This window comes from Lagenorhynchus albirostris, chromosome 1 (genome assembly GCF_949774975.1).
Source record: "Lagenorhynchus albirostris chromosome 1, mLagAlb1.1, whole genome shotgun sequence".
NCBI lineage: Eukaryota > Metazoa > Chordata > Mammalia > Artiodactyla > Delphinidae > Lagenorhynchus > Lagenorhynchus albirostris.
This window is the reverse complement of record NC_083095.1, coordinates 24,060,507-24,084,109: the sequence shown is the minus strand read 5'-3', so window position 1 is coordinate 24,084,109 and position 23,603 is coordinate 24,060,507. Positions and strand designations below refer to the sequence as shown.

The 23,603-nt window shown below is 41.2% G+C and overlaps 1 protein-coding gene across 5 annotated transcripts in view; it reads left to right on the top strand.

The window, feature by feature from the left end:
• Positions 1-23,603, top strand: part of NRXN3 (neurexin 3) — a 1,617,293-nt gene that overhangs the window by 711,694 nt on the left and 881,996 nt on the right. For all 5 annotated transcript variants that reach the window (XM_060166202.1, XM_060166193.1, XM_060166220.1 and 2 more), the window contains one exon: positions 15,397-15,516. In XM_060166202.1, coding sequence (XP_060022185.1) covers positions 15,397-15,516 — 120 coding nt within the window. The remainder of the gene's footprint in view (positions 1-15,396; positions 15,517-23,603) is intronic.

Sequence of the window (23,603 nt, the reverse complement as noted above, 5' to 3'; positions counted from 1 at the left end):
ATATATATGGTTTACTAGGTACTTCCATCCCTTTCTATGGGCAAGTACCTCTCCGGTCCATCCATTTTATCTTTGTTTAAAATACATACGCTCTCTTTATTTTCTCTTTGTTTAACAGGTGTCAGAGGTTACCATTTGCTCTCTATACTAAATACATTCTATAAGTTTTATTAGCCCTTTGCTTTTATTGTAATCTATCGGAAAATTGAATAATCCTAAATAATACAGCAGACACACATTGCAGCCTAGTTAAGATATTTTAAGAGGTCTTTTTGGTCTAGAAAATAAAATAAAAAATCTTATTTTATTTCATGTTATTGCATAAAGGTCCTTACAGTCTACTACTCTTTAGACTCATCTCCTACCTCTCATTAAAAGTGCCCTCCACTTCCCTACCACATAGAACACCACATATTCCCTGAACTTGCCAACCTCTTGCAGGTCTGCCCATGTGCAGAATGTTCTTCCATCTCTGGTCTACCTGGAGCACTAGTTCCTGTCCATCCTTTACGCAGCATAAGCATTGCTTTCTCTAAGAAGTCTTACTTGAACACGGCTGTCTTCTTAACTCCAAACCCAGACCAAAAGGCAAACACGTGTGCACACACATACCCCCTCCCTCTCACTGTGCTCCTAAAGTTGAGTATAAGAAGCACATGCTACTATGAGAGCACTGAAAACATCGTATTACATTTTTTACACTACTCTGTCCTCCATGAGACTCTGAGTAACTTTTATTCAGGGATTTTTTTTTTTTTTTTTGCGGTATGCGGGCCTCTCACTGTTGTGGCCTCTCCCGTTGCGGAGCACAGGCTCCAGACGCGCAGGCTCAGCGGCCATGGCTCACGGGCCCAGCCGCTCTGCGGCATGTGGGATCTTCCCGGACCGGGGCACGAACCCGTGTCCCCTGCATTGGCAGGCGGACCCCCAACCACTGTGCCACCAGGGAAGCCCTATTCAGGGATTTTTAATATATTTCTCCTTTTATCCCCAGCCACTAGCCAAAGCCCTGCATATTAAAAATGAGTGGTATTTGCCAAGTTATTGAGTTAATGAATATTTAATAAGAAAGAAATGAATGTTACTGTGCAACCATTGGGGGGATATTTGTTCTTGAAGTGAGGAGGATTTTTACACTTGTCATTTTAAAATTCAGTCCTTATGGGACTTTCTTTCCCTTCATTTCTTCCTTTGAATGTTTTATCCAAAGTACCTTTTATTCCTGTTACTTGATTTTTAAAAATCACTTAAATATGTTTTTATAAATGAATAATAACAACAAGTAGCACTAATCTATTGGACACCTGCTGTGTGCAAACCTGTATATTAGAACTTGTCTTTCCACCGGTCCCAAGGGAACTGGATCAAATCACAGCACTGTATGAATCGTAGCTAGGATTATGAGGCAGTTGGAGTGCAAGTTACTTCAAACAGGGTAATTAGATGTAATAGCACATAACCACTTTCTCCCCTATTTCCATGTTAGAGCATGTTGATTGATTCGCTATTTGAATTTCAGTGTCCATAAGCTGCATTTATATACATTCATATAAGTGCATGTTGAGTAATGACCACATCTCAGCCTTGGATGAGAACTTAAAAAAGGTTGGCACAGTCTCTGGCCACATGGAGTTTGCAGCCACCCACTGACCTCAAAATCATTGGGAAATAGAAAGGTTATTGAGACCAGAGTGACCCACCTCAAATCCAACTGGGGGGGGACACTCTTGAGTTCCCACAAATATTAACGCATGTCCTAGTCAATGTAAATTCACTGAATAATCAAATACCCCAATATGCAAATGTCCCTCCCCCAGAAGCATGATCTAAGGCCCACCGGCATTTACCTTTTCCCATCCATGTCCCTCCTTGGGATTCTGCTGCTGCCTCACCCACCTACTCACCCTCATTCTTACGCAGCCTGAGAATCAGTTCAAAGTAGCATTTCTGGTTCTCCTACCAGGGTGCATCCCCCAACCTCCACTACTACTCCTGCAGGGCAGCATTGGTCATTACACCTGGTCCACCTTCCACTCACAGTCATCATCCACCCAGAAGGCAGTTTAGTATAAGAATGAAGGCTTGACACTCAGATAAACCTGGCTTTGGATCTGCTTATTAGCTGTTCCTTAATTTTCATCATCTGTAACATGGGATCACAATGCTTACTTCACAGTACTGTGAGAATTAAATATTAAGCCCCAATACAAAGTATAGCAGTTATTTCATGCCCCATCATCCGTACAACTCTCGCGCAGCCCTTCACCCTAGCAACCCTATGCCGTCTCTGGGACTGTCTAATCACCCTCTGAAATGGACAAGGACCCTATTTCAGTGCTTTGTATTCTAACAGACCCACTCTTAGCAAAAGGGGTGTAGAAAGGACGCATCGTTTTGTGTTAGAAAATCAGAAAGAGCTTGCTTTGGGGTCAGAGAGTAGTACAGAGAACTGCGAGGCTGTGTTCTAGCTACAGGGGACCAATGTTGGTCCAATGTTGACCAAGGAAAAGGTCATCTGGGTAGACAGTGTGATTAGGAGCTGATAGGGTGTGTGTAGCTCTGGAGCTAGTGCATAGGTTTGTCTAGGAAGAGTCACCCCAGTAGGACAGAGCTCCTTCCTCCAGGCATGGGACCACCATGTACCCTGCAAAGCTCTCTCCCAAGTCCCTCCTAGTTCCTCTCCTCAGAACACCCTTTCCTCCTCCCTCACCAGCTAGCCTGTCACCAGCCTCCAACAGCCTTGTGACTGATTCATCCCAGCTCTCCCTGTGACCTTCAGCAGCCCTGTCTCTGGCTCTTCCTGTCTTTGTATTGAGCCTCTGTCCCCAGCCATGGGAGCCACACCTAGTAAATGAGACCTGGAGAATCTCTGGTACCCGTATGGCAGATGTGAAAGGTTGGGAAGAAAAGGAATTCATAAGCACACTGAATTCGGCATTTGAAATGATTTTTTCAAGTGAAGTGGTTCTCCAGAATTTTCCAAATATATAAGAATGGGGGGGAGAACTCCTAGTAATGGATTAAAAGAAACAAAAATCAGTATCTTGAGAGGATATCTTTAAAACGTCTCTTTGCCAAACACTTGTTGATAAGGGTATACAGTATTATAAGAAAATGATCAATAGCTCTAAATGCTCTATAAGCAATATTATTTTAATAGCCACTGAAATTTATCTCAAGCACTAACGTACTGGCTAATAAAAATAATTGGCTCAGGAAAAAGTTGAGGTGTCTGAATAAAGCACTGCCGTTGGAGTCACAGAGATACATGTCTGAACCTGGTTTCTGCCACTTTCAACCTGAATGACCTTATTCATGGTGCTTAAACTCTCTGAGCCTCAGTTGTTTTCCATGTAAAATAGGATGAGAAATTCAAATTTCAGGCAGTATTAGATAACTATGCTTAGGAGAGGTAAGTGGGATATAGAAAATTGTGTGCTTGGTCCATACTAGGTAGCCTGTAAACAGCAAGTGTTTTTGGTTCTTCTTCAGCCAATAATGGAGACGGAGGAAGGGAGGAGGGGGAGAGGGAGAAAGAGAGGGGGAAGGAGAGGAGGAGGGAGAAAGAGGAGAAACTTTCATGAAAACCATCGCTTTGCTTGCAGGTGTCATGTTCCAAGTTGATTCTGTGATGGGACGGCGTTGCATTAACCATGTCTCCCATCATACGATACTGTTCAAATTTCAGTTTGCTGTGGGCTTCTACTTCAGGCCTTGAATGTGGGTTTCATAATCACATACATGGTAGGGAGAAAGATATTTACGCCATCGCTAAGATAGGTAATGTTCCCTTAGCGTAGTAGGCACTAGTCACTATGAAATGTTTTACACATAATACCTTGATTCATCCTCACAAAACCTTGTGAGGTAGTTACTATCTTTTACTATACAGATTAAAAAAAATAGAGTTATAGTGAGTTTAAGGAATTTGGTGGGGAGGGCTTTGGTGTGGCAATGTTTTAGTTAGGTTCTGAGAGTGCCTAGGGTTAAGCTGATGAAATAACCAGGTGCAAGGTGGTGCAGTTGGTGTGTTATATTTACTATGAGAAGTGAGGTTATAACAACTTATGCTGGGGCCAGATCCCCAAGGACTCTGTATGCCTTCACTGTACCTAGACATTTAGTGGCCTTTGGGGATTTGAAGTAGGAACTGGCATGAAGAAATTTCTGTTGAAGGATAGTAGTTCTGACCAGAGTGTGAAAGGTTGATAGATAGGTATTGCTAAAGGTGCGCTCTCAGTCTCCTTAAAGGGGGAACAGAGGGAGGCCAGAACTCGGGCAGCAGGGGTGGGAGGTAATGGAGAGAGTAGACTCAGGCAGTACCTGGGAGATAGAACTGCCTGGCTTGGCTATGGTTTGGGTGCAGAAGGTGAGGTAAAGGAGAGTCCAGGATGACTGCTAGCTTAATGGCCTGCAGAACTGGGTGGTGATGTCCTTAAGAGGTCATTCCTCTTTACCAGAGGAAAGAAGGGGTTAGGAAAATAAGGTATGTCTAGGAGATAACCTGGAAAAAAAAATGAAATAGGGAAACAGAGTTGAGGAGAGAAATAAAGATTAGCAAAAGACAAGCCAAATGTCTGGAGTCCCGGAATCTGAATTCTTAACATTATCCACAGATGCTTCTTACCACATTTAAAATGTGAGATCCACTGGCCTAAATTATTTCCTAACAGCGCTGGAGAATCTGAAAGTTAAAATGACAGGACCGTTCCATGCATTTAAATGGCATCCCCCCGGGTGAGATGTACCTCTTGTCATCCTGTATAGATCACAAACAGAGGAGTATATTTTATTAAAGTGGAAAAACCCAGATAATTTCCAAAAACTACATGCTTCTAAACATTTTTGTTTGTTCTGTGTTCTGGCAGCATTTTAGAAATAAAAAAATCTTAAGAGTTTTATTTTTCCAGAAGAGAGATTTGCCTCTGAGCAATTTGACAAACATTGAGATTTCTCTTAATCTGTTTCTTTCCTCTGTCATTTTCTCTGTATGTTTCTCTCTTGTCCCATTTTATTTTGCCTCCTTTTTCTTCTCTGCCTTTCTTTGTCTTCTGTCCACCCAGAAATTAAAGTTGTTTCCATTGTATGCATTGATTTAATAGTTTTGTATTTTTTTCCTCGAGGGCATGTGTAGAATGTTTCACTGTGAGAATTCATCCTTAGCCATCCTTAGTTCTCCCCTTGGCTAATAGAGGCTGTACAGTGTAGTCCTTAAGGGCAAATGGAACCAGGCTGCCATATTCAAATCCCAGCAGTGGTTACTTATGTGGCCCTGGAGAATCGACTGAAATTTTTTCTGCCTTGGTTTCCTCAAGTTCAAGTGTGGAAATTGATAGATCAGCTCTGCTCAGTTATACTTCAGCCAAAAACACCTCCCTGCATCATCCTGGCTCTGTCCGTCATGGCTCTGCTACAACTCAGCTTCACGTCCTCTTCGTTTCTGGACCCTGGCTGAAGAAGCAGCCCTAATGTGTCACATCTTGGATTTGTGGCAAAGGGAAAAGAGAGCTTATGATGTGATGTGATGGCTCATAAACCTTCTGAGCGGCCCAAGACACTTCTCATGTTTCTTTGGTTATAAAGCAAGCCACACGAAATGTCTGACTTAATGGAACAGGAAATATAATCCTCCAGAGAGGATGGACCTATTTAGGAAAAGGCTGATAGGAAGGGGCAGCAAATATTGTCAACAATACAATCAACCACAACAACTTTATGTGATTAATGTATTAATTCATTAGTAAAACACTTAGACTGGTGTCCAGTGACCAGTGTCCGGTAAGTAAAATATACATATTAGCTATTATTAACAGAGTCTAATACAAGTAGAAGAAGAAGAAGAAATTTATTCATTCAGTCTTCAACTTTGAGGATCCACTGTGCATGCCAAAGATAGTACTATTTAGAGTTGAGAATATAGAAATGAAGGTCTTGGTCTCTGGCTTATATGATCTGTATGGTCCTGCATGAACACATGTGAAGAGAAAAGGGTAGTTAATGACTCAGATTTCTTGATAGACTAAGCACCCGACCACCAGGGTACCCAGGGCAAACCTCTATACCCATTCCTCCCACACAATTGGTTTTTATTTGTTCAACTGCTCCAGTAGGCTCTGAACTCCTTGGTTACAGTCAATGTGTCTTTTTCATCTTTGCACCCCCAGAAACTTCCACAATGCTTTATAGCACGTAGTGAACCTCTCAATTAAACTTATCATCCTTTATACAGCCTGGAAGTGGGGTGGTGATTTCACCCTCTCCAATAGTAACAGTTCCTTTTGTTTGATGCCCCCAGTTGGGTCAGGAATTCAGGGTACATGGATAAAGCACTCAGCAGTCTGAAGTTCATGTCCATACCATACCCAAAGCATTGCACAAAGGTGCAGAGACAGCCCAAGGAAATTAGTCATGTTTGCCAGGGTAGCCACTTTGCATGTCTGACCCAAGGCCACACTTGCTGCATGAGGAGTCTGTTGCATTTACATTACTTAAGGGGAGACAAATACATCTGAATTAAAATACTCGATCTATTTTTGTTAATGCTCTTGTTTTAATTGTTTTTCCTCTCTGTGCTTGTCTTGCAAGTTTTATTTTGGTGAGTACCATAAAGAGATGATATTTCTAGTGAGATGGGGAGCTGTCATTTCTCATGTTTTCAAACCTACATACACATTATTTTAGGGGGGAAAAGGATCATCATCTCAGTGAACTGGGACCAGAGTAGAGTGATCTCTCTGCTAATGCAACCTCCTGGATCCCCCAGTTGCACAAACCAGATGTTAAAAGGATAAGAGGGTCCACCCAGGTGATAGGACCATTCTGTGTGGCAGTTGCCCGTGTCCACAGTGGGTGATCAGCTAATGTCATCCATCTCATAAGCCAGTAGACCTTGTAATTATCATTCCAAGGAGATAGGCTGGAAATATCATTCCTTTCCTATTCTTACCTTAGATTTAGTACTTTCTATTGTGGGAAGGAGGTGCTGCAGACAGGGGATTGATATGGAAATGCCATTTCACAGAACTCTTTGTTTTGGGGATACTTTTTAAAACCCAGTGACTATATCTTTATATTTAAAATAAAGTCCACCACCTGGGTTGTGGTAATTATTAAAAACATACAGCCTGAAGGGACTGTGGGTATGGAGACCACATCTCTTAACTTTTATCTTGAACAGACCTAAGCTAATTAGGAATGATGGTGACCTCACCTTCTCAAAAGCCCTCCATGGTCCTTACGGGTCCTCATGGGTCCTCATAGCAGAGAGCCCGGAGATGGTCCTCAGAGACCTGTGCTACTTTCTCACAACCTCAAGCATTTGGTCACTATTTGCTAATTTACAACCATAGCCCCCAAGTCTGCCCTCAGTGCTGATAGCAGACCACTGTCCCTTGTCTTCCCTGGACTTCAAAGACTCAGGCAGCTAGAGGTTAATGGAAAGAGCTCTATCCGTGGAGTCAGGAGGCCTGGATTCTTGATTTAATAACGTCATAATATAATAGCCTTGTGACCTTGGGAAAGTCACCTGACCTCTCTGGAGCTCATCATGTAAGTGGTATCACCCACCTCACAGGGTGGTTGTACCATCTTAAGTTACTAGGGAGGAAGGGATCAAGTGCTACATGTTTCATCGTAGTCTGCGTTCCCTTGGGAGCAGAGTCTGAGACAAGGACTTGGGTCAGGTGGTTTATTTGGGAGGGATCCCAAAAGTAGGAATGAAGGAGCAGAGATAACGAGCATGAAGGAAGAAACACCAATGCAAGCATCCATGGTCAAGGATTCTGCCGTGAGCCACATGGAAGTGGGGCAGATGGAGGGTGTTGTGATGAGCACCTCCAAGAACTGTCTGCCTGAGAGACAGGCGACTGGGACATTTATCCATGAGCTCCATCCCCCTTGTTTGCCAGCCCCACTACCCCACTTTGCTGCTCTTGTGTGCAGATAAGGAAGGCTTCAGAGAAGGCTGAGAAGACCTGAGAGCTGTCCCTGCTTGAGGCGGGGACTGTCAGACTGTGTGTGAGATGGTGTGTAGCAGTAACTGCCCGCTGCCTCTGTGGCTGAGATCTGAGGTTGGCTCAGGACGCGATGTGGGACACCAAAAGTGTCGCTTGCTGGTGCATCAAAATACAGTGGCATATTTACCCTTCACTTACATTTCCAGTGTAAACTTTTAACTTCTTTTGGTTTTATTAGTAGGTCCTATATGCTGGGACTAGATCCTAGCCTTGGAAATTGAAAAAGCAAAGCGAACTCAGGTCCTACTTTTCATTAAACCCCCAAATTAGATTTCCAGTTTCATATTAGGCAGTGTTCTGATTTTCTCCATGTCCTTTACCTGGGCTCACCTCAATCCTTCTCAAATACCTGGACTGAGATGACCCGGGAGTGTAACCTTGATGGAGCTGTGAGAACAAATGAGGCTCAGTGGAGAGATTTTGCAGACGGACTGACTGGGGGTTGAGTCCTATAGCTGTGTGACCTTGACCTTGTGGTGCTGTGCCCTGCCTCTTTATTGTAAAGTTGGGTAAACTGTATCAGCCTCATATTATGAACCTAAATAAGATCATGTATGAATGTACTTGGTACCTCCTTCATCCCCATGTGAGTTTCCCAGAAGTATGCGTTGTCTTTTGGCTGGGGGGGGGGTGGGAAATATATATATATATATATATATACACACACACACACATATATATATATATATGTTTAAAAGGAAAGGTAGTGTCTTTATTTATATCTGCTGCCTGGTGTCTTTTAGCTTCAGATTTGTCTAATTCACTAATTCACAAAATGCAATGTTCAGGTCTCTTATGCTCCTTTCCCTTCCTCCTCTTCCTCTACCTTCAACAGATTTACTCTGTTATTTATTTGTTCATTCAATTTTACGTATTCACTTCTTAATTCAACTAAGTGTATTTCTTTCTGTACTGAATGTCTTCCTGAATTGGTCCAATTCATCATATTGCTAAAATAATTTGTAACTCTCTTCAGCTCCCCTTCCATTTCTTCTCCCTCCCTCAACCTGTCTACTAATTTGTTATTTAATTCATTCAATTCTATTTATTCACTCACTAGTTTTTTTTTTTTTTTCTAGTACGTTGAACACCTCCTTGGTGTAATATACTCTGCTTAGCTGTTGGGGATTACAAAAGCAGCATGTTTTTTCTTAAAGGAAGGAGGGGAGAAAGGAAAGGAGAAAAGAAGGAAGGGAAGAAGAGGAGAGACAGAGAGACAGACAGAGAGACAGAGTCAGAGAAAGAAAGATAACATTAATCCAGCAACCTTGTGTCAAGGTTGCAAGCAGTGAACTCTGGTTCACACTTCTCGTCAGTAGGAAGCTGGCAGGAGATGATAACAAGTGTGACTGATGCTAGGTAGGAAAGACACAAGTAACAGAGGTAAGCTCCCCTGGCTAATAGGATCAATCAATCATGTCTTGCTTCTTCTGGAATCGTTCTTATCTCGGTTGAAGGTGCCTTCGTCACCCAGGCTCCCAGACCAAATCTGGGAGTCATCATCGATTCTTCTCTTTCTCTCTCCCACTTCCAACCCACCTCCCAAACCAATCTCCAAGTGCTGTCGACCCCACCTCTGAAATACATCACAGACCTCACCACTTCTGTTTCTACTGCTACCTCCCTAGTCCAGGTCACTTTCATTTCCTGCCTTTAACAGCCTTTTAGTACATCTCCTCATCTCCGTTGTTTGTCTCTTCTGGGCCAGTGCATCCGTAGCATCCAGAGTGAGTTTTCAAACTTAAATTTGGTCCTATGATCCCCTTGCTGAAAACTTCCCAGTGGCCTCCTGCTGCACTTAGAGCAGCATTCAGGTTCTAGGGCCTCTAGATCTGGCTTCTGTCTACGCTGCCATCTTCTCTCCCGTCACAGCCCCTCTGCAGACATAAGGGACTTCTTTCCGCTCCTTCTCAGATGTACCATCTCACTTAAGAGCTCTCCGTCCAACCTGGTACAGGGCCAGAAGAGAGATGTCACCTCAGAGAGGCCTTTCTGGAACATTCTGTGATGTAGCCAATCCTCTATTCCCACTCCCCACCCCAATTACTTCTCATCGTATTACCCTGTTGTGTTTTCTTCATAGAACCCAACCTATCTGAAATGATCTCATGTTCTTCAATTTGTATTTTATCCTTCATTGCCCCCCCCACCCCAAACTAGCCCGTGAGCTCTAAAGGGCGAGCACCTGGTCTGTCTTGTTCGCCTCTTCATCCTTCACACCTAGAATGGTGCCTGCACCCAAGCCGATGCTCCTTTACCATTTGTTAAATATGTGAGTAAACTCTGTGATATGTGGTTGGTGTTAGTGACAGGACTCTGTCAGAACCTGGAAGGGCAGAGTCGAGAATGAGCCACAGGGAAAGGGATGGCAGCCCAGAGACGAACATGTTGCCTGTGGCAGGCCTGGTGGGACATGGACCTATTCAAGCCCAATACATATCGCTGGTGTCTTCAGTGGGTTTTAAGTAGACGCAGGCCTCCAGGAGGGTGTATGGGCTCAAGCTGAATGATTGGCTCACTTGTCTTTCTCACATACTTCACCGGGAGACTTCTTAATACAAGGCTTCCAGAGAGCCTCCTCTGCTTTTTGCATCTATTGTAGGAGAGATGACAGCTCTTCCTGAGTCCTGAAGGGTCCAGTAAAAAATGATCTATTTGAAATGTTTCACCAAACAGGCTCTATAAGTAAATATGATTTAATTTTTTTTCAAAGAAAATGAATGCTTTTGACAAAAATAAGTTTTATCAAAACAAAACAAAACACTCCTCACTCTCTGTTGGGTTGGCAGCCCAAAGAAAACAAGCAGAACATGAAATTTTGGGGGACAAATAAAACGCTTTTCTCCTACTTCCTTGCCACCCTCCTTATTCTTTAGTCCCATTCTTTTCCTCCTTACCCCTGCTTTAGTTGCTGAATCTATTCTCTCTGGAGAGGAAGACTCATAAAATATATGGTGCTATATATAGGCTTAGTAAAATGTTTGTCACAGCTCAACTTGCCCGACCTAAGGTGCTGGTGGAAATAAGGTAAGTTTTCTCTTTTTAAATATTTTTGGTGTTCTTTAAACCTAACACGGTCCATCATTTTGTGTATTTATTTGCCATGTCATTTAGATGTATAATCACATGCATTTCACTATACCTCTCTAAAGGAGTGAATTTCATCTTTTTTAATGCATTGTAGGAATTTTGATTCATGTGAAACCATAGTTCCAAGAGAAATCAAGTTTTCCATTTTCCCTTTTCCCTTCCTGCACAAATAGGAAGATGTTCAGTGATTATGGTGCAGGTGTTGCTTCCTTAGTCCCTCTTACCCCTCCCGCCAAAGTTTCTAAATGGTACCCACCCACTTTTAGAAATAGCACTTTGTGGAACATGGAAGGAATTTCTACTCCCTGCATATGAGCAAAACCATCTGGTTTAGTTGGTTTGGGCAGGTCTTAGAAATATATTGACAGATTATTGAAATACGAGATATTTGGGTATCTTGTAGTTTTGCCGGTTATATTGCTCCTGGGGGGAATAACAAATTCAGGTATTGTGAACAGTCTGTTTAAGAAAAAACACACAACTAAATAGCTTCAAAATAATTAAAATCCAAAGTCCACCTTGTGAAGGTGGGGGCCTTTAGTAGTGCTCAAATGTAGATTTTTCCCACATACTTCCATTCCCTATCTGCCGAAAGAGGGAACACTCTGCTCATATCTGAGTGTCATCTTCCTCCAAGCAATCAGCAATGATTTCTCTCTCAAAGGGTACTTTTCTCCTAATTTTTCATTTTGATCTTATTCTTAGCTCCAGCTTCCATGGGGTTACTGTAGGAGAGGTCAAGAAAACAGTCTAGTTTGTGTCCTTCTTCCATGATTCTCATTCTCTATCCCCTGTTCATCAGAGGATCTTCTGTGAGACCAGCCTTAACTAAAAAAGATGATACTACATGAGGTTGCAGTGAGGCTGTGTTGAATGGGCATTTGTGTGGTGTTACCCAGAGGATTCATTGAAGGCTCTCTGTTCTACAATAGCAAATGATTCAATGCTCCACTGGTACCGACAGCTGCATCCCAGAAATCTTCATCTGCAAGTTTGCTTCTTTACTCCAGTCATGGGTGTCATTACCTGGGAAATTCAACTACAGGGTGTCAGACAACTTATTAGTTTTCTGTATTTAGATCAAAATTAAGAATCTAAGCAGCCTAACGGGAATCAAAGGATTGTTTTGTGATCAATCTTGATTACTTAAACTATAAAAGAAGGAAACATGCATCTAATACATGCATCCAATAGGTATCCAATTGCAGATCATAATTCTCCTAGCTACTAAAAAGAAAAAGGACGGTGCTGGATAATTGATAGCTTTGATAATATTTTTTTAAGTTCTCACCAGTTCCCTTTTAAATCTCAACTTACAAAATGATTTCCTCCTCCTTATCTGGACCATCCTTTACTTAACAGCAAAGAACTCTTCACATTCATTGTTTTACTGATGCTTTGTGCTTGAATCTTCCAGAGGAGTTGTTCCAAACTGAATCCTCTTATTTCTAAAACCTATCCCTCTGTATGTTTCAACTTTCAGCTTGTGTCTGCATCTTGCATCACTTATCAATCCATTTTTATGCTTAGGCTACAGATTAGATTTGCCCTTCCCCTCTATTTGTGAACGTTTCCAGCTGAGTTTAAACCACATTTTCCTTCTAGTAGGACAAATTGACCTTTTCGCTTGATTAAAGATAAATGCCATTGACTCTCCACTTTTGGAGGCTGAGAGTTTTCCAGAAGCTCACTGAGATTTCTCTATTTATTGCTTGAAAATAAATATCAAACAGTACTCATTTCCCTGCCGTTTTATGGAGATGAGTGTGAATCTTTTTTCTACTCTTGGAGGAATGAGGATTAGTGGGTGGGAGGTCAAGTGCGATCAAGCAGTAGGGTATGAGAGGTTTCAGTTCTTTTTTTCACATTTTTGGTCACAGGCCATCACATCCTAAAGTTTTAGAGTCAAATTTCCAGTCTGACTGTAGTGGACATTTCAAGGAGCCCAGAAGTACCTGCAGAATATCAGCAGCATTTACCACACCTGGGCTGAGGCAAGGCTTGTTTTTCCATCTCTGTGGCTGATACGGCACTAATGTAACGATGTCCTAAAACTGATTGTGTTTGTGTTAGTATTTTTCCCTCTTATCTGTTCCCAATCCTAAAAATTAAGCGATGTGTGAAAATTGTCTAAAGAACAGATGCCACCTATAAGAGCTCTTGAAATAGCCTATGTTTGTAGCAGTTCTGCCTCCGTAGCCAATATTTTCCACATCTTTCTTTACTTTCTTCTTTCTTATTGAAGCATTTGCATGTAGAATAAAGAGGATAAAAACATTAAAAAACAAAGGCAGATTTGTTTCTTCTGAGAACATCTGTTCTTGCTTCAAAGTACCCACAAGATGTGGGTCCATTTTCTCCCAGTGTCCACACAGTGTGCTGCTGTTGTTATCACTCATAGACCTGCATTTAATGAGATAAGGAGCAGTGCTATCTAATCAGTTGAAATGTAGGGAAAAGCCTGTTACAGTGTATACATTTTAGATAATATGAAAGACAGGAATGCCCACAAAGAGAAGCTAAGATTGTGTATTACATCTTTTGTTGTAGAATTATTTTTTTCATTGGTCTCACGGCATCATTACTCAGTTCTGGGTGTATTTGGTCCATTCTAAGTTTCTTCACAGAATTCTCAGGATTTTTGTAACTATGGATTGCACGTGGGGTATAGGTACATTCTGAAAAATATTAAACACAAATTACCTGCTGAATACATTGTAATTGAAAGAAATCTTTCCACTTTGAAAGACTGTTTATTTTTCAAGAAGGAAATTTCCCCAAACTTCAGCTACTGTCATAACTCTTATAACCAACACTTAATAGAAATACTAATTACTGAAAATTAAAGGATCCAATTTAAAATGACTTAGCTTAAAAGATCTCTACCCAAATGATACTCTTTTTTCTTTTCTCCCCTAAACGATATGTAGTATCTTCAGTCTTGGAGGTGGAGGAGTGGGGAGAGTGGTTAAGGAAAGATATATAATAAAAGTTTCAAAATTACTTAGATAAAAGTATACTGACCTTATTTGATGGTTTCCAAAGAAGTAAAGACATAGGTAGACATCAGTTATTCAACAAGCACTCATTAAAGCACCTACTATGTACCTGGCCCTGTTGGAGCCAGGTGTGTAGTCTTCTGAAGTATTTCAGATGCATACCATCCTTAGAGATGTATTGCCCAGTTACCTGTTTCATCTTTTTGTTTTTGCAAGTTGTTTCCAGAAGTAAGGCTTTACATATATTGACTGACTAATGTAGGAAGATTTAAGCAGTATCTTTCTGCATGCGATCAGCTATCTATGTAGAGAGAGCAAACTTGTTTTAAGTTTTCTGGTTCTATGCAATCTTCTTTGTCTTTTCAACTTAAATCTCAGTTCAATGGCGAGTGAAACATAATATTCCACTCCCCCTCATTACTAACTGAAATGTTTCAATGCCTCAGTGTTCGTCTTGCCAACTTCTGTCCCTAAATACCGTAATTCCTTGTTGCACCTGATTCTTCCTAGGGTTCACTTGAACACCATCTTGATCATGGATCTTTTGAGGCAACTTGGTTTATTTCTTTATTTAGTGGCACGTTTTACTGAATATTCTTTTGACCTAAACAGGTTCAATTTTGGAATTTTGCATTATTTCATATTTTAAGTCTTTGGATCTTTTTGGAAGATGATGAACAATGAATAAGCCCTGGGGCCCATCATATTCCCTTCAGGAGCATTATTTATAATGAGGTTTAAGCCTTGACATTATTATTATGGTAACGGTTACTGTCGTGATTTCTGTGGTCACTGAATTCTGGTAAGACCGTGGGTTAATGGAAATGTCAAGTTAAAAGCATAGCTCTTTTCTCATCGAATTGGTGGATACTCTCCAAAAGCCAGACTGGTGTATTATGCCTGAGTGACCAAATGATTCTAAAGGAACGTATGATGAATTTCCTATATCTTCAAGAAATTCATCTGAAGTCTAAGACTTTAGGAAACAAAATGACAGCTGACTACTGTTTCCTCTAAATGTTGGCTTATTGCCATTGGCATTTTAAGTATCTTGCACCTTTAGATAAAGGAGGGCACTTATTTGTTATTGTCCATTATGATTCAGTTGAGATTGTGCCCTGGGGACTGCGTGGAGGACCCTGTTGGATCAGTGAAACTCAGATGGGCTCTGGAGGGATACGATTCCTTGAATGCTGCTGGGTCATGTGCACCAGTGTGGCTTTGACAACGCTGAGGCCATGAATGCTACTTTTAGAATTGATTCTAACTTTGGCACTTACCACTGCCCTTAGGCAAAGGACCAGAAACCCTGTATGCGGGGCAGAAGCTCAATGACAACGAATGGCACACCGTTCGGGTGGTGCGGAGAGGAAAAAGCCTTAAGTTAACCGTGGACGATGATGTGGCCGAGGGTGAGTACAGCTGGAGTGAATTTGTCTCTCTGCTCTCAGACTCCTCTTGGTCATTCAGTGAGCGAAGTGTTGTGTTTGGAAACCTTGTATTTTGCTAAACAGAAGTCACATGTCTTGTTCTCTGGTAAGGCTAAGGCTCAGGTAAGACTAAGAAGATCTTCCTCTGTATTTTCATAATCCCTTTTCATTGATCTGTGTTACAGAACTTATCCCCTATGGTGGTTACATATTGATGGGGCTCTCTCCTTAGGCATAGAGTATGTGTCTGGAGAACAGACGTAGAGTTCTACAGATCCTTCTATTATTCAGTTACTCAAAAACAGCTTATCAATCATCCTTCAAAGTGCAGTCCTTCCCTTTTGAATGAGTCTCTCTCCAGTAGAGGGAGACGGATAAACCAGAAATTCAGAACATTATAGGTACAAGTAAGTACCGAAGTGAGTGATACTTAGAAGGTGCTGAATAATTATTCATTTATTTAATAATTTATTTAATCATTATTAATTGAGTAGCTACTCTGTACTAGGCACTGCTTTAGAAGGCACTGGGAATGTGGTGGTGGACAATTAGGCAAGTCCTTGGTCTGGTGGGATTTACATTCTAGGACGGCAAGGAGTAAGTGAGTGAATCCATACAGATGTAAAGGAACATTCAGACCCTCACACAAGCAATAAGTATTTCTTGACAGCCTGTTATATTTCAGGAATGTGCTAGGGATTGTAGAAGATAAAAGGGAAGAACAAAATTACCTATTTCCTTCAACAATGAACCAATTTTGTAGATGAGATAGGACTCGGGCATTTGAAAATAAGACAAGGGATATATAATGAGATTCTAATTTGGGTGGGTAAGGTTATAATTGTCAATCGGAAGGTAATTTTCTCAATTATCAGTTTGGGCTGGAGAAATCTGGAGTGGTTTAGGGAGGTAGATCTTTGGGCAGAATTTGATGGATAATTTAATAAGATCTCGGGCAGAAGAGAGAAGGCATCTGTCAGTGCATCTTACATGCTGCATTCTAAAATTTTTACTCTCCAGTATTTGAGAGCCGTGCATATCTGTTATGCAGACTTCTTGTCCATGTGGGAAGGGAAAACATGGGGCAGGATGGGGTATCACGCAGAACGCTGTTGGTGTCAGGACACCTGGACCCTGATGCTGATTCTCTGCAGGATGTTGGGAAAGTCACTTACCATTTCTGGACCTGTCAAATGAAGTCAGTGGCCTAAGCCATGTCTACAGTTTCTTCTGTGAATAAGACAGGTTAGAGTGAGGAGCCTTGGGGTTTAACAGTCATTGTCACTAAAATGCTTTACACCTTGAAATTCTATTGTTGCTAAGACTATTTTCAGAATAAAGTTTCTGCAATTTTGGGTTCTGTAATTTAATTTTATAATCATGAGCCTGAGCTTCTGTTCTCCTAGAGTCAGGAATTATAGTGAGCCATGTATGTGTTTGTGCAGGTGAGAGTGTGTTTGTGTGTATGGGTGTGCGTGAGTCAGGAAGGAGAGTCTGGAAGGAGCGAGAACAGCTCACATATATCCAGTGCCCAGCTGGCATTAGGTGCTGGGTTAGCCTTGTACACATATCACCTCCTGTAATCTTCTGAAGCGCACCATTGCCTTGCAGCTTAAGTGTTCTTATTGTCATTTTACATAAGGGCGACACGAACTTAGAGGGAGTTGTGTGCGTAAGCTCTAAATTCATGTCTGTGTGATGTGACCAAGTCAAGCTGCTTGTCAGACTTCCCAGTTCATCCTAAGAAAATGATGTGTCTTACACTATAGGTAAAATACAGTGGACTGGATTGGGGTGAGGTGAGGAATACATTTCGGTAGGTACACAACAGTACCCAACCCCTTCCCTCCTAAAGAGAAGACAAACAACTACAGTGATTAGCCAGCATCCTCCAGTTGTACATGGACATAACTTAGTAGTGGGAGATAACAGTTGCTGTTCTCTATGCCTGAAGGGTAACTTAGCTTTATGTAATGAAAATAAGCAGAATGATTGTAAGCTTTAGAACCCACAGCCAACCTGAATTAATTCTTCAAGAAATCCGCATGAGAGAATGCAGAGAGCAGCCTGCAAAGGCAGCAGTGATAACATGTCACGTCCCTTGGTGCCTGCTCTGGGTTTAGCCCAGTAAAGCCAACAGTGCTATTTGCAGCGTGTTTTCAATAAACAGCCACTAGATGGCGACCTCACCCTGCTCTTTCCAGACAGCAAGTTCCTTTTCTTTCCATAGGGAAATTATATACCATTAAATCTATAGTCATAAAGAACTGCAGGACTGAGGGTACAGTCATGTGTAATGCCTCCCTCAGTCATTATTCTTTTTTAGAAGCTTTACAGTAAAGGTAATTATAAGTGTGCTTTCTCTTACCACTAATAATTAAAAGGCAGGATTAAACCATGGATGCCCAAGTCATCCAGTAATTTGATATTTGAAATGAATGAAGCTGTTTCGTACTCTGCCTTTCCCCCTACTTTGCTGCTGATGGAAAAAAAGCAGCCAAAAGGATAAAGAAACTTGGGAGAAGAAAAGAGCTATTTTGCTTATGAGCCACAACCTTGGATTGCTTCTTACAGTGATAAGGGGTTTGGGAATTTTAATTTTAGCTCACAGAAGTCATAAAATCAAGCAATGAAACTAAAAACCACATAGTCCTCAGGTTATTAAGTAGTGTCTTATTGGCTTATTTAGTAATGCCTTTCATGCTGTTTAAAGTCGCCCAGGAGGTCAGATTTTCAGCTAGTTTGTAGAAATGATGCAAAGAATAGGTCAGATGTATAAGAAATCTAAAGCAAGGGAAGAAATAGTTCTCGGCCTGGCAGTTTTCATTTATTGTAATATAACATGTTCCTGGAAAAATATTAAGTTCAGTTGACAGTTAAGGATTGATTGATTGAGCTGGATTTCTATGATTAAAAGTAAATTAAAAGAATACCTCCCTTGGGTTAGCTCCTCAGCATTAGGGCCTGACACTGCAGGGACCACCCGCGCCACCTAGAACTTCTTGCTGGTACAGAAATTCACCTCTCTTCTGACTCCTCTGGTCCATGTTGACTTTTTCCTTCCTTCCCTCGTCCTATATAGCATGTACAGCGTCAAGCTGTAAAAATCATTTTCCAAGAAAAAACTTGTTTCTCACGTTAATTAAAAAAAAAAAAAAGGGATGAGATCAGTTTGGAAAATGCTGGTTAAACAAAATGAAGTGGAATTCTTACTTGAAAGACCTATTAGGAGCCTTTAATATGCTAATATACATTGCTCATCATCAATAATTACATATGCAGTGTTTGCCCAATTTATTTGGCACCAGAACTTCTTTTAAATTACTAAAGTATGTTACAGTATATACTTTTGAAAAATGTTGATATCGAGGAGAAAAGGGTGTGAGAGTGGTAGAGCTGGAGGACTGTGGGCAAAACGTGCATCCTTTACTAAGGCTTTGTAAGTCTTTAAGTCTTCTTAACTTCTCTCCCCATGTCTGTGAGCCAAGGGAGGTCAAGTTGCCTCCTCTAAGCCTCTCCCGGTGTCTTTGCTGAGCTCTCAGTGTTGGCCTGCTCTTAGTGGTGACTCCAAAGCAGATGTCTCAAGTACAGCCTCCTTCCGCAGATGTGAGGGATGCTTGCTGTGCCTGGGCTCCTTTGCCAAACCCTGTTGGGCATAGAGAAGAGGCAAGACGTGGTCCCTACTTAAAAAGAGCTTGTGTTCTGGTAAAAGGGAGAAAGCAATAAATGAAGTCACCAGGAAATTCTTAACACACTTCAGAGAAAGGAAAAAAAAATGAAAGCTGCATAATTAGTAACAGGTAACAGGCACTGTTCTAAGTACTTTATATGTACTGATACATTTAACCCTGATAATTTCCTCTTGATTTCACAGGGAAACTGAGGCACAGAAAAGTTATGAACCCAGGCAGTGAAGCCTCAGAGCCTACATGCTCATCCACTGTATGCTAATGCCTTGTGGGGGAAGTTGCAGCTTGAACTTGGCCAAAATTTTGAGTGGGTTTATGTTCTCAACAAACTTCAATACTCTGAGTCAGGCTGGTCTGTAAACTGCTTGCTGGCCATCAGTGAACTATGGAAGTGAATGTGTGAATAGGAGTCAAGGCAGCATGGCTGCTCTGGGGAAGGGGCTGGATACATTACCCATGAGTTAGATGGAATGACACTGTAATACTTGGCCACTGAAAAGGAGTGTGAACTCATCTCAGTCTCTGCATGGAAATTTCACCAGTTAAATTCCACCTACAGCTTTTCTCGGGCAATAATGCAAGGAATGAGTCAAGCTTTTTCTCCAGAAACAGTATAGTGTACAAGATAAGATATGGGCTTTGGACTGAAACATGCCTGTGTTCAATTTGGGGGTCTACCATTTATTACCTGTATGAACTTTGATAGAAGTTTAACCTCTCTAAGCAAAGCGTCCTCACCTCTAAAGCAAGGCAATGGTGCCTCTCTACAGTTTTATTGTGATAGTGACATTTGATGGTGGTTATAAAGTGCCTAGCATGATGCCTGGCATACAGACTATTCAGTAGTCTTGGTTTTTGCTTGTTACGTTTCTCCCAAGTTACTCGTCTCTCCTCCAAAGTTTGAAAGCAGCTGCTGTGAAGTATGCATACATTCTCCCCTTAAGTGGAAGTTTTAATTTAAGACAGCATTCAAAAGAGATGAGTGAGGTGAATCAGTCATATGTATACACATATCCACTCTTTTTTAGATTTCCTTCCCATTTAGGTCACCACCCAGCATTGAGTAGAGATTCCTGTGCTATAGAGTAGGTTCTCATTAGTTATCTATTTTATACATAGTAGTGTATATATGTCGGTCCCAATAAGAAACTCACACAACACTGTAAAGCAACTATACTCCAATAAAAATTAATAAAAAAATAAAACAGAATTATAAAGGGACGTCTCCTACAAATAAATAAATTGATTGATTCATTCATTCATTCATTCTTTGGGAAGCAACAACAAAAAGCAGATTGGTAACACCTGCCTGAGAAACCTAAGAATATTATAGAGAATAATACAACTAAATTGATGGTGTTATTATAACTTTAACATTACACACTACACCATAATAAAGATTATTTTATTGAAATGACTAAAAGAAGAAGAGATGAGTGAAAAGGTTCCCGGTTATTGATTTTGCTTAGGTGATACACAGATTTAAAAAGGCACAGGTTTCAAACTTCAGCAATCTCTTCAGTGCATTTTCCAGGTGCAGCAGCATACATCTTTTTTGGCATCTCTGTCTGCAGCCAAGTGAGTTCCTTTAGCACATAGTGAAGCTAGTTCATTTTCTAATTTGGCCCCTTTCTAATTTGGTCACCTTCTTCACTCCCCTGCCTGCCCCCTAACCCCACCAACTTCAAGTTGAAGCTCTCTGAGTTATCCTGAATTTTAAATCGGTCTGCATCCCTGGGCTAAATTCTCAAATTTCATTGTTAGCTTCCCTTCTCTTACTTGTCCAAGCATTTCTTCAAGCTCTTCTTGAAAAGCTCAGTCAACACTCTACATGATTTTCTTGCTTTATGAAATTCATGTTCTAATGAGCAGAATTTCCTAACCCCTCAATTCTAGGGGCCGGTTTATCTATAAACTTATCTATTTTTCTCTAAAAGATCCCAATTAACTTTAAAGTTGTCTCTTTGAATTTTTTTTTGAACTCCAGTCTTCACCAGGGATCACCCCTTTATCACTTTTTAGTTCTCATCACTGATCTTTTTTATTTTTAACACTAAAATAAGAATGAGTAGGACTGCCGACATCATCATAGTTAAGTTCCTGTGTCCTTATCGAGACTGGCTGTGGTTTCCCCTCCCCATCAGACCCCAGCCCCAGCTTTCAGCCTCCAGCCCTGGTATGAACAGCTGTAGCCAAATTGACATAGGGTATTTGTTTCAGTCACTTCATTGTTTTTAGATCATGTGAATTTAGGTTATGCTAGTTTGCATTTTCATGACCAGTCCAATTTTTAATACTAAGTAATTTTATACAGTGATTCTTTCTTCTAGTTATTCAATTGTTAGCAGATTTATGTTGTATTTTGATTTTTGTTGTTACAGTTTTATATGTAAGTTAACCAACATCATTATTTTATTTTTGCTTATATTAAGAGAACGATTTGTCATTAGCTGTCAGAACACCACATAGAAGCTCATAAAATGTAAATTTGATTTTTGTGCTTATGAGCGATTCTTTGAATTAGGTCTGTGTATGCTCCCAAAGGGATGAAGTTAATCTTGAGCGTCCAAGGGTGTGATCTGGTTGAAGCTCCCAGATATTGCAGTTTAAGGACCCAAGAAAATACGATCCCCTCCCCTCCTTTAATTTTTGCCACCTGAGTTCTATACCAATAGAGAAAAACAAATGCAAGTCTGGTGGAAATGAGATACTTTTATTAGTGATAACACTGATGTTTAAACATGTGGTTTACATGTACTGAATTTCAGAATTAGAATTGCCCACTCAAACACTAACTAATTCAGGACTGGGGTGGGATTGAAGCAAGGCCTGTTCCTCTAACACCCATGCTGCGGGTGAATGAGTGAGGTAAACTGGTGTTTCTTGAGGGCAGCTTGCTCCCTTAAAGGACATGCCAGAGGCTGAGCTATGCACATATGGTTTCTCTTTGCAGACTGTCCTTAATATTTCTGATTTTCTCACTTCCTTTCCTCTGGAAATTGACAAAAGAGGCAGTAAGAGATTCTAGGAGTGTCTTGCTAATGGAATTTCTTCAAAGTGGAGGATAGCAACAGGAGAGGGAAGGAAGAGGGAATTCCCCTTCCCTACCTTCTACCTCTGGGGCATTAGGACGTGATTTGTTAAATTTTAATACGATTTATCCAAATAAATGTGAGAGAGCCACCTTCTGCTCTGGGCATACTAACGCTCTTTTCCTTGACTTTGTTACTAAAGTTTCCAGTCTCTTTGTATTTATTTCAAGCCCACCTCATTACCCTTGCCCCAGCCTCTCACTACTTCTGGGTAAACCAGGTAGTGAGTGGTCTAATATTTTATTTGTATGAGCTGGAGATATTTTACTTGCACATGTCAGGCACCCATCTCAAATGCTTTAAGCATAAAGGAGAATCTATTGCCATGTAGTTTTTAAAAGTCCAGATTTGGCCAGCTAGATCCAGGTCTTCAAATGACATCATGCTGCCGAGCTGTTCCTCTCCGTTCTGTGGTTGTCTGCTGGGTCTGCTGTCTCACCAGGGAGGCCCTAGCCCTCCAGTTATCACGTGGCCTCCAGCGGCCCTGGGTTTTCTTCTTACCCTTTCAGAAAGCCTTGTTTGCAAAGAACGTCTCTTTCTTAAGTGTTCCAGCACAAACCCTGGGGGAATATTACTGGACCAACTAGGGTTGCTGCTAATCCAGTGTTCTAAGGGGGGGTCCCTAGACCAGTCATGTAAGCATCACCTTGAAACTTGTTAGAAATGCAGATTCTCAGGCTACACTGCAGACTTTTGAATAATAAACTCTAAGGGTGGGGCTCAGTGAACTGTGTGATTCAGATGCATGCTAAGGTTCGAAGACCACTTTGTTAGTCCGTAGACCATACTCAACGGCTAGAGAGAGAAAAATACGCTGAGTGGTTCTGCCTGGGTAGATTGATTACTTCAGGGGCCGGGATGGGGTCGTCTTCATCCAGCTCAGTTGGTTTAAGGGTGAAGTGAGGAGGGTATCTTCCCAAAGGAAGATTAATTGTTATTATCAGAAAAAGCAACGGTTGCTGGTCAGGTAAAATTAATATGTTCTACAATAGAAACTTTTCCACAAGTACTGGGTGGTGAATTATTACACCAAGAAATAGTAGTAATGAATGCCTAAGGCTCGCTTATTTTATCTTTATAAGGGTTAGAGCAATAGAAGTTTTCCTTCTTATTGTATGTACTGGTACCCAATTATTTTCCTGAATGGAGAAAACAAATAGTTTCATCCTTTAACTTGAGTTGCCCATGAGCTTATATTTTCCTTTATAAGATGGGACATTCTGAGCAGCTGCAGGAGCGCACGGGATGCAGGGCGTTTAACTTGGGCTGGGACAGTCATCAGCTCCCC